Source organism: Onthophagus taurus, chromosome 5 (assembly GCF_036711975.1).
Source record: "Onthophagus taurus isolate NC chromosome 5, IU_Otau_3.0, whole genome shotgun sequence".
NCBI lineage: Eukaryota > Metazoa > Arthropoda > Insecta > Coleoptera > Scarabaeidae > Onthophagus > Onthophagus taurus.
This window is the reverse complement of record NC_091970.1, coordinates 9405749-9420125: the sequence shown is the minus strand read 5'-3', so window position 1 is coordinate 9420125 and position 14377 is coordinate 9405749. Positions and strand designations below refer to the sequence as shown.

Sequence of the window (14377 nt, the reverse complement as noted above, 5' to 3'; positions counted from 1 at the left end):
AAGAAACTTTTATCTTCTAAGGTTCGGTAAGTTTTTTTTTATTAAAAGCGTTCTCTGTAAATAAAAATATAAACAAGGTATTGCTAAGAGCGAAATCTATTGATTTAAAATTAGATTTATAAAGATTTTATTACTTAAGATTGTTAACTATATTCAGTCTTCAATTTTTTTTGACAGTTTAGGTGTTATTCGAAATCGTGCGTTTATAATCGCGGATATTTCATTAAAAATCACCGCGGAGTACTAAAAGTCGTTATAAATCGGGTACTGGTACGTCGAATTAAGCTTTTAACATAAATTTAAGTTTCAGGAAAGTGTGAAAATTGCAAAAAAGAGCTTTTAACTTCTAAGCATCGGTAAGTTTTTATTAAAAGCGAATATTTCATTAAAAATCTCTGCGGAGATCTAAAATTCATTATAAATCGGTTAATGGTACGTCAAATTAATCATTTAACATAAATTTAAGTTTAAATAAAGTGAAAATTCCAAGAAAATTTTTAACTTAGCATCGGTAAATTTTTTAATAGCGCCCTCTATGAAACAAAAATATAACCAAGATGTCGGTAAAAACGAAATCTATATTTCAAAAATTGATTTTTGTTAAAAATCAATTTCGAAGTTTATTTTTATTCTTAAAATGATTGTGTTACATATACCGCAAAAAGTATTAATAATCGTGTTATTATTGGTGATTTTATCGATTTATATATACACAACAAATACTTGTTTTATAACCAACTTATCAAAATCGTTCCCAAAAGTAAGATAACCTATATAAACCTTTCCAATTTTTTATTAAATCTCTTTTAGTGGCGACAACAAACGGTAACGAATAACGAAAACATCGTTTTCCATTACAAAACATCCGTAAGAGTCGTACCTTTAGATCTAAACGAATCGGACGCGTCTCCGAAATATAAATTTTTTCGCGAACAAGGTCTTCGTCCAGAGCAGCAACTTCCGAGTGCTTTAATAATTGGGGTGAAAAAAGGTGGGACGAGAGCACTTTTAGAGTTTATTAGGATACACCCCGACGTGAGAGCCGCTGGAAGTGAGGTTCATTTTTTTGATAAACATTATGGGAAAGGTTTCCAATGGTATCGACAAAAAATGCCGCCAACTCTTGAGGGGCAAATCACCATTGAAAAATCGCCGTCATATTTTATCACAAAAGAAGCCTCCCATCGAGTTCAACACATGAACCCATCAACAAAACTCTTAGTTGTAGTCCGAAACCCGGTTACAAGAGCAATAAGCGATTACACCCAAGCAATTTCAAAAAAACCCGAAATGAAAAAATTTGAAGATTTAGTTTTTGTAAACGGCACCAACGATCAGATTGATTTGAGTTGGGGCCCGATTAAATTGGGGATTTATTCGCGGTATTTAGCGAGGTGGTTAAAATATTTTCCACTATCCCAATTTTTATTTGTTAGTGGAGAACGATTGGTTTTAGATCCAGCCTTGGAATTACGCAGGGTGCAAGATTTTTTGGGTATAAAACGCGTGGTTACCGAAAAACATTTTTATTTTAACTCGACGAAAGGTTTTCCTTGCCTATTTAAAAGCGAGGGGCACAGCGGGCCCCATTGTTTAGGAAAAACGAAGGGGCGAAATCATCCTTACGTTAACCCGGTCGTTTTGCAGAAATTAAGGGATTTTTATCGACCCTATAATATTCGATTTTATCACATGACCGGGATTAATTTTGGATGGTCTTAAAATAATAATTTGTATACAAAATGACATATCAATTAATACATATGAAGATTCTCCATTGTTTAAGCTCAATTTAACAATAAAGATTTAATAGGGACATTTTTAAAACGTCAATTTTTTGATATTATCTTTGTATATTAAAGGTTATGATGATTTTTTGTTGTAATACTTTGATTTTAATAAAAAAAACTTTAAAGAATCGTTTCATTAAACAAACTTTTTGGATGTGTTGCCCCAAATTTCACATCTCCTGGCCACCCTGTATGTGAGATTATGTTGAAATCGTGTTGGATTCAATGACGTGCAATAATATCCCCTTTGTTTAATATTTAAGGCTGGATTATGCCTCTAATTGCAGAATATATTGATTATTTCGTACGATATTATTTATTATTATTTCAGGTTTAAAATGTCAACGTCAATTTTGACATATTTGCAATCTTCATTAAAAATCCTTTAAAATGAGTACAAACACGACATATTTATCTTCAATATTAATGAAGTTATGGTCAACTTCCGGTTAGAAATGTCAACATCAATTTTGATATATTTGTAATCGTCGTGAAAAATCCTTTAAAATGAGTCCAAACATGATACGTTTAATTCTAATATTACTCGAGATATAAGCAACTTCCGGTTTGAAATGTTAATGTCATTTTGATATATTCTTAATTTTTATAAAATGTCTTAGTATTTGTCACAAAAACAAAAATATAATTAAAAAAATCAAAAATTAAGGTTGGTATTAATATTTAAAAATTAAATTGCTATCTTCATTGTTGCTAACTTCGGGTTTAATGTTTTTTATTCTAACTTTTTGTTTTTTGACATAAATGCATCATGTTTGGACATATTTTAAAGGTTTTTTAATAAAAAATACATCATGGAAGAACACCATGAAGTTGTCCATTTGTCTACTATGTCATAACTAACTTCAGGTGTAAAATGTCAACCTCAATTTTAACATATTTGTAATCTTCATTAAAAATCCTTTAAAATGAGTACAAACACGACATATTTATCTTCAATATTAATCAAGTTATGGTCGACTTCCGGTTAGAAATGTCAACATCAATTCTGACATATTCGTAATTTTATCAAAATGTTTTAAAATAAATATAATTTTTCATAAAAAACGAAAATATAAGAAAAAATATTAAAAATTAAGGTTGGTATTAATGTTTAAAAAATATGTTGCTAACTTAATTGTTGCCAATTTCAGATTTAATATTTTTTGTTCTTTGTTTTTGTTTTTCGAGATAAATGCGTCATGTTTGGGTTCATTTTAAAGGTTATTTAATAAGGATTACAAATACATCAAATTTAAAGTTGACATTAACACCATGAAGTTGTCAACTTTGAAATGTCAACCTCAATTTTGACGTATTTGCAATCGTCATTAAGAATCCTTTGAAATGAGTACCAACACGACATATTTCATTTCAATATTAAAAAAGTTACGGTCAATTTCCGGTTTGAAATGTCAACGTCAATTTTGACATATTCGTAATTTTATCAAAATGTTTTAATATAAATATAAATTTTCATAAAAAACGAAAATACAAGAAAGAATTTCAAAAATTAAGGTTGGTATTAATGTTTAAAAAATATGTTGCTAACTTAATTGTTGCCAACTTCAGGTTTAATATTTTTTATTCTAATTTTTTTTGTTTTTCGAAATAAATGCTTCATGTTTGGGTTCATTTTAAAGGTTATTTAATAAGGATTACGAAAACATCAAAATTAAAGTTGACATTAACACCATGAAGTTGTCAATTTTGAAATGTCAACTTCAATTTCGATATATTTGTAATCGTCCTGAAAAATCCTTTAAAATGAGTCGAAACATGATACGTTTAATTCTAATATTACTCGAGATATAAGCAACTTCCTGATTGAAATGTCACCAATTGAAATGTCAATGTCATTTTGACATATTCTTAATTTTTATAAAATCTCTTAATATTTGTCACAAAAACAAAAATATAATAAAAAAAATTAAAAATTAAGGTTAGTATTAACATTTAAAAATTAAATTTCTATCTTCATTGTTGCTAACTTCGGGTTTAATGTTTTTTATTCTAACTTTTTTGTTATTTGAGATAAGTGCATCATCTTTGTATTTCCATTAATATTAAAGTTAAATATGTCGAGTTTGGACTCATTTTAAAGGATTTTTTATAAAGTTGACAAGTATGTCAAAATCAATTCTTGATCCAACTTTTTGGTTTTTTGAGATAAATGCGTCATGTTTGGATTCACTTTAAAAATTATTTTATAAAGATTGAGAATATTATAATAAAATTAAAATTGACATTGACAGTTCTAGATTTAGTTCAATAAAGCTATAATTGTCAACCAGCGCCATCTCTTAGAGATAGGGTGAAATATTCGATAATTTAAAATTAATATTGAATGTTAATTATAACTATAACAACTTTAATTTGATTTACCTATATTGATTTTTATAAAAACTAAAACTATTCATATAAATTTTTATCTATAATTTATATATTATTGATTTATAAAAAAAAGCACACTAAAATTGTTGTATATCCCCTCAACGTAGAAAATAATTGTTGTTAAAATGACGTTAGACACATCTCTCGCAGAAGTAACGATTAAAAATGTTATTTCAAATCAACAAAAACTTTTTAACAATTAAGTAGCGCCATCTCTATGTGACAAACGAAAATACAACAACTGTCATTTGAACTTGTCACAACAACTTTATTTATTGTAAATTAATAATTAATAATCGTTGTGATTAAATGGTGCATTATTTCAATAAATTATAATTACGGGGATTATTTACGTAATTAGCGTTAAAGAAAAAAGTTGTCATAACCTAAAACTTTTTTATTAATTTATAAAAACACTTTAATTGTTGCATAACTTCTACATACGTGTAAGATTGTCGTTTATAATTGTTAAAATGACACGTATAACAGAAACTATCAAAGAAGTTATTAATAATATTATTGCAAATGAAAGTGCAACACCAATAATAACCGTTGAGGCTGGTTCTAGCATTGGAGATGGATTTCTTGGGGAAACAGCATTGGTAAAGGTTGAATTAAACAAAGAAATCTCACATTATTTCATAAAAATGGCTGCAACAGATCCGCAACTACGCAAAGTGACCTTACAAAGAGATTTATTTGAAAAAGAAATTTATTTCTACTCAAAACTATACCCTATACTCAATAAATTATGTTTGAAATACATAAAACAGACTTTCGATGTGGTTCCAAAGCCAATCTTCACACAATTAGATGATTTAAAAGAGTGTATTGTGATGGAAAATTTAACAACAAAGAGTTATCAACTTTTAAGAGATAAAGACACCTTAAACAAAGAACATTTAATGATGATTTTGAGGAAATATGCTCTTTTACATGCTTGTGGTTTTATTTTAAAGCAAGAACATGGTGGGATTTTTAATGAATTACTTGATTCGAAAAATAATTTGTTGGGACAACTTCACACAACTCTTGGGTTTGATACATTATTAGTAAATCCAAGCTTAGATCTTTTAAAAAAACATTGTACATTAGAAAATGATGAGGAAATTTTATCAAATATAGAGAGGATTCGAGATAAATCTAAAAACTTTGTCAATGTAATCGAAAATATTGATGAATATAACACTTTACTTCACATAGATTGTTGGAGAAATAACATAATGTTTAAATATATGGTAAAAATCATTCTTTAATATGAAAATTCATTAATTTAAGTTGTCATTTAATTTTAGGGAAATAAATTAGAAAATATTAAAATAATAGATTTCCAAACATGGTCAATAAACTCCCCCATCTTCGATATTTCCATTTTAATTTACACAACATCTGCATCTCAAGAAAATCTTGACAACATTGATGAATATCTTAATTACTACCACATTTGTTTAAACTATTATTTAAGTAAAATGGGAGGAAACGTGAAAGAGTTGTACCCTAGTCACGTTTTATTTGAACAATGGAAAAAGTACGCTTATTACGGTTTATTTTACGGAATTATTTGTTTAAGAGGTCTATTTGCGGGCCCCGATTCAACACCCAACATCCTACAACATATTCGAGATGGTAAACCACTCAATCAGATATTTTATTTTGAAATTGAAAACGAAAAAGAATATTGTGATAGAATTAAAATTATGATTAAGCATTTTATTAAGAATAAATATTAATGATTTATCAACAAAAACGTTTTGACAAACACCTTTTTGACAGTTAAGTAGCGCCATCTCTATGTGACAAATGAAAATTTAACTGTCATTTGAACTCGTCAACAACTTTATTTATTGCGAATTATTTAATAACAATCGATTAAGTGGGGTATTATTTCAACAAATTATAATTACAGGGATTATTTAAATAATTATATTAATTAGAGTTAAAACACAAAAAAAGTTGTCATAACCTCAAAAAATTGATATTTATTTATAAAAAATCACTTAATTGTTGCATAACTTCTACTTACGTGTAAAATTATTGTTTATTATTACGGTTTATGTTATGGAATTATTTGTTTAAGAGATTTATTTGTGGGTCTCGATTCGTCACCCAAAATCCTACAACCTTGAAAACACCTTTTTTAACAATTAAGAGTAGCGCCATCTCTATGCGACAAATGAAAATACAACTGTCATTTTTTGAAGTTGTCACAATAACTCAAGGTTTATAGAACATAAGGTTACCTCATTCCCTATGCCTCTGTAGTATCGATTATTACCCCGCAAATTGACGTCACTGGCTCGATACAGTCAGAATAAAAGATAGCCTATACACGTGCCTATACTGTGGTACAGTCTATATAAAATATTTAAACCTCGCATCGTGTTGTGTTGTTCATAGAACCAGCTACGTCACTGACCCACCTTGCCTTTCAGAGGAGGAGAATCGGTATTGGGTAACCTTATGTTCTATAGACCTTGACAATAACTATTTATTGTGAATTTATAATTAATAATTAAATTGACTAGAGAAAATTGATTTAAGGAAATTTTATCGCATTTTAATTTCATACAAGTTCAAAGAAAAGCTTTTTAAAAGATTCAAAAAGCTGTTAGAAATCTCATCAAAATGAAGATTCTTAAAATCGACCATTGTTAATAAATAAAAAAGCTCGTTAAAGTTGGGCAAAGCTTCCGTGCTAAGGTGCGGACAAAACTTCTTGGTTAATTCGATTTCAATAAAATCATATTTTGTAGAGACGTTATTAAATTGTTGGTTTAAAGATGCAGGGAGGAGCATAAAAAATCGATTTTTTCGTTTATCCATCGATGAAACTCTCACGATATTAACCATTTTCTCATAAACTGAACTCAAATCGTTACTTCCTTCTTCATAAAAGAAAACTCTTTTGCTCATTTGAAATTTAGTGCGTCTTGATTCATAAATTTTTTCAATTTTGGGTTGTTTATAAAGAATTTGAGGCACCATGTAAATGTTGCTGGTGAAAATGTTGTACTTTGTATTGGGTTGTTTAGCAATTTCGCTCGATAAATAATTCGAAGCTGGATAAATCCCCCCTTGGTGGATAAAACCGAAAAAAATTCCAAAAATTAGGTTTAAAATTATCCATAATGTTAATTTGTTATCGGATTTGAATTCTTTCTTGTTAATTTCCGTTGTTGGTTCTATTTTTATTACGGAACGTTCTGGTTCTTGGTAAATTTTCTCGGAAAAGATATAACTTAATGGAATTATTAGTGGGATTAAGAATCTCGGCTCTTGATGGGGAATGTATGATAATAATAAGATTGGGACCAACAACGATGTTATCATTAATCCTTTTATGCTTCGAATTGTCGGTAATAAATGATATTTTTTCTTAGAAAACCTAAAAAAAATCAAGGTATAATTCAAGAATCATCATGCCGCTTAAAAATCGACGGGAAATCATTCAAGTAAGCCGTTACAAATAAAGAAAAAGTGTAAAACTTACCAAAAAATTACTTTAATGTTTCGGCGTGACGTCATCATATTTTAGCATCACATTATTTGGTTAAAACTTTCAGGTGTTAATGTTAACTTTAATTTTATTATTATATTCGTAATATTTATAAAACAACCTTTAAAATGAGACCAAACATGACGTACTTATCTCAAGGAACAAAAAAAGTTAGAATAAAAAAACATTAAACCCAAAGTTAGCAACAATGAAGATTTTTTAAATATTAATACCAACCTTAATTTTTTATTTTTTTTTATTATATTTTTGTTTTTGTCACAAATTTTAAGACATTTTATAAAAATTAATAATATATCAAAATGACGTTGACATTTCAAACCGGAAGTTGCTTATATCTCGAGTAATATTGGAATTAAACGTATCATATTTGGAATGATTTTAAAGGTTTTTTAATGAAAATTACAAATATGTCAAAATTGACGTTGACATTTCTAACCGGAAGTCGATCATAACTTCATTAATATTGAAGATAAATATGTCGTGTTTGTATTCATTTTAAAGGTATTTTAATGAAGATTACAAATATGTCAAAAATGAGATTGACATTTTAAACCTGAAGTTAGTTGTCATATAATAGACAAATGGACAACTTCATGTTGTTATTTCATGATGTATTCTTTATTATAAAAACCTTTAAAATGAGTCCAAACATGATGCATTTCTATCAAAAAACAAAAAGGAGAATAGAAAAGCATTAACCGGAAGTCGACCATAACTTGATTAATATTGAAGATAAATATGTCGTGTTTGTACTCATTTTAAAGGTTTTTTAATGAAGATTACAAATATGTCAAAGTTGAGGTTCACATTTTAAACCTGAAAACTACTAAGACTAGATAATACTAACAAACAACTACAAATTGCTTGGAAAGACGAGATACTGCTTCCATAAGACTACTTACTGCTTTCAGAGCAGATTAGATTACTATTAGAGAAGATTACAACCTGTTTGGAGAAGACTAAATTCTGCTGGGAGAAACTATTATCTGCTTTAAAAGACTATTAACTACTTTCAGAATGCTAAATACACTTTTGAATACACCATGAAGTTGTCAACTTTGAAATGACCACCTCAATTTTGACGTATTTGCAATCATCATTAAGAATCCTTTGAAATTAGTACCAACACGACATATTTCATTTCAATATTAATGAAGTTATTGCCAATTTCCGGTTTGAAATGTCAACGTCAATTTTGATATATTCGTAATTTTATCAAAATGTCTTAAAATAAATATAATTTTTAATTAAAAAAACCAAAATACAAGAAAAAATATCAAAAATTAAGGTTGGTATTAATATTTAAAAATTATGTTGCTAACTTCATTGTTGCCAACACCGGGTCTTACATTTTTTATTCTAACTTTTTTGTTTTTTAAGTGCGTCATGTTTGGCCTCATTTTAAAGGTTATTTTATAAAGATTACGAATATAGCAATAAAATTAAAGTTGACATTAACATCTTTTAGTAATGCATCCTAACTCTTTCAAAAAATACCCAAATCATTTGTATTGAAATAAAACTTGAACTAACACTAGACCTAGAACTAGAAAGTATGTTGTTATTCAGCGCTAGATTATTGTATATTTTTATTGAACTATACGGACACTGCGTTCCCGTATTGATCCGTTATATCGAGATTTTAGTGTAATGTCAAATTATATTGACATGTTGCATTTTATGTGGGACAAAGTAAGTAGGTACACCCATAGAAAATAGCTTCGTAGAAATGCAACTCTCTAAACAAAAACTTCGTACTAAAAATTGAACGCATGTGGCGCCATCTATTGGGGATATTTTAGAATTATTCAGCTAAGAACCGAACCACTAGAATACAGGTGGATTGGGTTTATATATAAAAGTTCCAACCACAGAATAACTGTTTGGAAAGTGGTTTTCAACCACTATGTGGCTCCAATTAACGTTCCGAATGGTTGGGAATTCCTCAGATGCAATTACCTATGGCAATTACACCTGTGAAATAATTCTGCCACATTTGAATATCACTGCATCATATGATATGTGAGACTGCATCTGATGAGCTTCCAACCAGTTATAACGTTAGCTGAAACAATGCTATAATGTCGATTATAATCTAATTATTTAATTCTAACATTATTACTTTATTATACTCTTACCGAAAAATCATTTTAAAATGACGTTTTCATCTGTCATTCTGAACAAACTTCAACTTTTAAAAGTTGAAGTTAGCGGCAAATTTAAAAATATAAAACGAATTGGAATCTATACTTTTTAAATTAAAAGAATGATACTGGCAATAATTGTTATTGCTGCCACTCATCATTCCCACTATTAATAATAAAATTGTTAGTTTAATTAAATTATTTCAGTATAGACCTAATGCCATCTTACGGGGGGATATCGACATACAATCAGTCCCAAGTTCTGCTATCAAAGATCCCTGGGGCTCGGTACACCCTGGTTTTTATTATGTTTAAACAATAATCACATAACATATAATAACAATACATATATATAAATAATCTATAAAAAAATGCCTGAATTAAAAAATAGAGTATAATTTGAATTGACAAACGACAAAACAAACGTGAAGTTATCCCCAAAACAATAAATCTTTATTTACATAACCTAACTTTGTTCATATCGATACAAAAATGAAAAAATTAAACAGTGATTCGTTCCTAATTTATTATGGATTATGTTTGTTAAGAATTCTGTTAGTTTTAACCCCACAAAACGGGTACATACACCCGGACGAATTTTTCCAATCAATCGAAGTTTTTGCGAGTAAGGTTATGTCACAATTCGATTTTATTTATCACGAATCTTTTTAGGTAACATTTTCGAATTAGATGGAAACATCCCGTGGGATTTCAACGTAACATTTCCAATTCGCAGCATAGGCCCTCAATACTTAACGACAGGATTAAGTTATAACATTTTAAAAATGTCCAGCATGCTTTTTAAGGGCTTAATAACTCCGTACAGTTTACTCGTAACTCCGAGATTATTTATTTGTTTATTATCGTTTTTATGCGATTGGTCGGTTTATAAAATATGCAAAAACAACAATGAGAGGTACAAATCGAAATTGGTAGTTTTATCGAGTTCGTATGTTATGCTAATTTTTGGAACTCGTACTTTTAGTAACACTTTAGAGTTGATTTCGTTCGCTTTATTGTTGTATTTCGTAGCTGAAAGTATGATTTTTTCTAATGTGATTGTGAAGCATCACGAGTATTTGCGCAAACGTTACGAAAAATCGAAAACTCCTGCAGAAAAAGCGCGTTTTCATAAATTACGATTGTTTTTGGCGTCGCATAGTTTTCGGAATTTCTTTCAAATCAGTGTGATAAGTGTTTTTGGGGTTTTTAATCGACCCACATTTTTATTTTTTGCTGTTTTTCCCGTGTTTTTTTGGTTAAATCGAGGGATGGGGTTTAAATCGGTATCAAATATGCAGTTTCATTTGCGGATGTTGGTTCTTATTTTATCTTCAGTTCCTGTTATTATTATTTTGGTTGTAATCGATTCTTTTTATTATGGGTATATCTCGTGGGGCGAATTGGGGATGTTGGATGTTTCCATCGATAGTTTTGTTGTTCCTGGGTTAAATTTCATCAAGTATAACTTAAAAGATAGCAAAGAACATGGGTTACATCCAAGATATTTACATGTTTTGGTTAATATACCATTACTTTTTAATGTAATGGGTGTTTATGTTTTTGTAATGTTTGGAGATTTCCTTATAAAGTGAGTATAACCTCAAAATTAAGTTTTGGCAACGTCGCTCACTTCGCTTCTCATCTCTCATCCAGAGAGAAGCGAAGTTAGCGACGTTGCCAAAACTGTATTTTGAGGTTAATTGATTTTGGAAAAATTTAATCATAATGGGCGCGTCACGTGGCAAGCTGTTTTTTTAATCAATGCGAAATCACCCAAAAAACTCGTTAAAAATAAAAAGAAAATGCGGAAAAATGCATTACATCACACATTAAACTTTCGATGTAACATTACGTTTTGTGACGTTTTGTTTTTCTTAGGCTTTCGAATCGAAAGTTTCGATGCATAACAACTCATTTTAAAGGTTTTTAAAAAGAAGATTAGTTATTGCTACCAATAGATTACACATTGATTGCAGAATGCTAATACTGCTTGTAGAAGACTAAATACTGCCGACAGAAGACGAAAAACTTCTTGTGAAATACTAATACTACCTATACAATACTAGAAACTGCTTTAAAAGATAGATATTGTCTATAAACGGCTAGGTACTGCTACCAATAGACTAGAAATTGGTATGTCGTATTTGGGTGACAAAGAATCGAGTGTTATAGCAGCAATTTTTAAATTTGTAATGGAAGGGACATAAAAAGATATCACTAAACAGAAGAATAGTTTCAGTAAATAGTATTGTAATCTGCAAGCACTTAATAGTGTTTTAGCAGCAGTATATAGTCTTCTGAAAGTCTAAATCTGAAAGTTCTAAATTCTGAAAGTTCTAAATAGTCTCCAACAATATTTAGCATTCTGAAAGTAGTTAATAGTCTTTTGAAAGCAGTATCTTATCTTTAAAAGCAGATAATAGTTTCTCCCAGCAGAATTTAGTCTTCTCCAAACAGGTTGTAATCTTTTCTAATAGTATATAGCGCTCTGAAAGCAGTAAGTAGTCTTATGGAAGCAGTATCTCGTCTTTCCAAGCAATTTGTAGTTGTTTGTTAGCATTATCTAGTCTTCTCCAAGCAGATTGTAATCTTTTCCACCAGTATCTAGCATTTTGAGAGCAGTAGGTACCTTTTTGGACAGTATATCTCTTCTTTCCAACTAATTATTAGTTTTTTCCAGCAGTATCTAATATTTCGGAATACGGTTTTACGAATCTTTTGTAATAAAGAACACATCATTAAATAACACCATGAAGTTGTCCATTTGTCTATTATGTGACAACTAACTTCAGATTTAAAATGTCAACCTCAATTTTGACATATTTGTAATCTTCATTAAAAAACCTTTAAAATGAGTACAAACACGACATATTTATCTTCAATATTAATGAAGTTATGGTCGACTTCCGGTTTAAAATGTCAACCTCACTTTTGACATATTTGTAATCTTCATTAAAAAACCTTTAAAATGAATACAAACACGACATATTTATTTATATTAATTGTTCATTCATTGTTGCTAACTTCGGGTTTAATGTTTTTTATTCTAACTTTTTTGTTTTTTGAGATAAGTACGTCATGTTTGGTCTCATTTTAAAGGTTGTTTTATAAATATTACGAATATAATAATAAAATTAAAGTTAACATTAACACCTGATAGTTTTAACCAAATTTGATGCTAAAATATGATGACGTCACGTCGAAACTTTAAAGTAATTTTTTGGTAAGTTTTACACTTTCTTTATTTGTAACGGCTTACTTGAGTGATTTCCCGTCGATTTTTAAGCGGCATGATTCTTGAATTATACCTTGATTTTTTTAGGTTTTCTAAGAAAAAATATCATTTATTACCGACAATTCGAAGCATAAAAGGATTAATGATAACATCGTTGTTGGTCCCAATCTTATTATTATCATACATTCCCCATCAAGAGCCGAGATTCTTAATCCCACTAATAATTCCATTAAGTTATATCTTTTCCGAGAAGATTTACCAAGAACCAGAACGTTCCGTAATAAAAATAGAACCAACAACGGAAATTAACAAGAAAGAATTCAAATCCGATAACAAATTAACATTATGGATAATTTTAAACCTAATTTTTGGAATTTTTTTCGGTTTTATCCACCAAGGGGGGATTTATCCAGCTTCGAATTATTTATCGAGCGAAATTGCTAAACAACCCAATACAAAGTACAACATTTTCACCAGCAACATTTACATGGTGCCTCAAATTCTTTATAAACAACCCAAAATTGAAAAAATTTATGAATCAAGACGCACTAAATTTCAAATGAGCAAAAGAGTTTTCTTTTATGAAGAAGGAAGTAACGATTTGAGTTCAGTTTATGAAAAAATGGTTAATATTGTGAGAGTTTCATCGATGGATAAACGAAAAAATCGATTTTTTATGCTCCTCCCTGCATCTTTAAACCAACAATTTAATAACGTCTCAAAAAAATATAATTTTATTGAAATCGAATTAACCAAGAAGTTTTATCCGCACCTTAGCACGGAAGCTTTGCCCAACTTTAACGAGCTTTTTTATTTATTAACAATGGTCGATTTTAAGAATCTTCATTTTGATGAGATTTCTAACAGCTTTTTGAGTCTTTTAAAAAGCTTTTCTTTGAACTTGTATGAAATTAAAATGCGATAAAATTTACTTAAATCAATTTTCTCTAGTCAATTTAATTATTATTTATTATAAATTCACAATAAATAAAGTTATTGTGACAACTTCAAAAAATGACAGTTGTATTTTCATTTGTCACATAGAGATGGCGCTACTCTTAATTGTTAAAAAAGGTGCTTTCAAGGTTGTAGGATTTTGGGTGTCGAATCGAGACCCGCAAATAAATCTCTTAAACAAATAATTCCATAACATAAATCGTAATAATAAACAATAATTTTACACGTAAGTAGAAGTTATGCAACAATTAAGTGATTTTTTTATAAATAAATATCAATTTTTTGAGGTTATGACAACTTTTTTGTGTTTTAACGTTAATTAATACAATTACTTAAATAA

At 29.0% G+C, this 14377-nt stretch overlaps 3 protein-coding genes and 1 long non-coding RNA gene across 4 annotated transcripts; 3 read left to right on the top strand and 1 right to left on the bottom strand.

The window, feature by feature from the left end:
* The first annotated feature begins 616 nt into the window (after window positions 1–616).
* LOC111418373 (Heparan sulfate 3-O sulfotransferase-B) lies at window positions 617–1920 on the top strand. The gene is made up of 2 exons (XM_023050905.2): window positions 617–760; window positions 811–1920. Exons 1-2 carry the CDS (start codon window positions 638–640, stop codon window positions 1720–1722), a joined length of 1035 nt encoding a protein of 344 aa, XP_022906673.1. The 5' UTR covers window positions 617–637; the 3' UTR covers window positions 1723–1920.
* Window positions 1921–4460: 2540 nt separating this feature from the next.
* On the top strand, window positions 4461–5928 carry LOC111418372 (uncharacterized). The gene is made up of 2 exons (XM_023050904.2): window positions 4461–5419; window positions 5477–5928. The coding sequence occupies exons 1-2, from the start codon at window positions 4655–4657 to the stop codon at window positions 5909–5911; spliced, it is 1200 nt and encodes a 399-aa protein (XP_022906672.1). The 5' UTR covers window positions 4461–4654; the 3' UTR covers window positions 5912–5928.
* A 784-nt stretch (window positions 5929–6712) lies between these two features.
* LOC139429730 (uncharacterized) lies at window positions 6713–9217 on the bottom strand. Its single transcript, XR_011640288.1, has 2 exons — window positions 7672–9217; window positions 6713–7566 (listed from the first exon to the last, which is right to left on the bottom strand). It is a non-coding gene; the product is annotated as an uncharacterized lncRNA (long non-coding RNA).
* A 1051-nt stretch (window positions 9218–10268) lies between these two features.
* On the top strand, window positions 10269–14334 carry LOC111418370 (phosphatidylinositol glycan anchor biosynthesis class Z). The gene is made up of 3 exons (XM_023050902.2): window positions 10269–10467; window positions 10515–11433; window positions 13168–14334. The coding sequence occupies exons 1-3, from the start codon at window positions 10335–10337 to the stop codon at window positions 14003–14005; spliced, it is 1890 nt and encodes a 629-aa protein (XP_022906670.2). The 5' UTR covers window positions 10269–10334; the 3' UTR covers window positions 14006–14334.
* The last annotated feature ends 43 nt before the right edge of the window (window positions 14335–14377 follow it).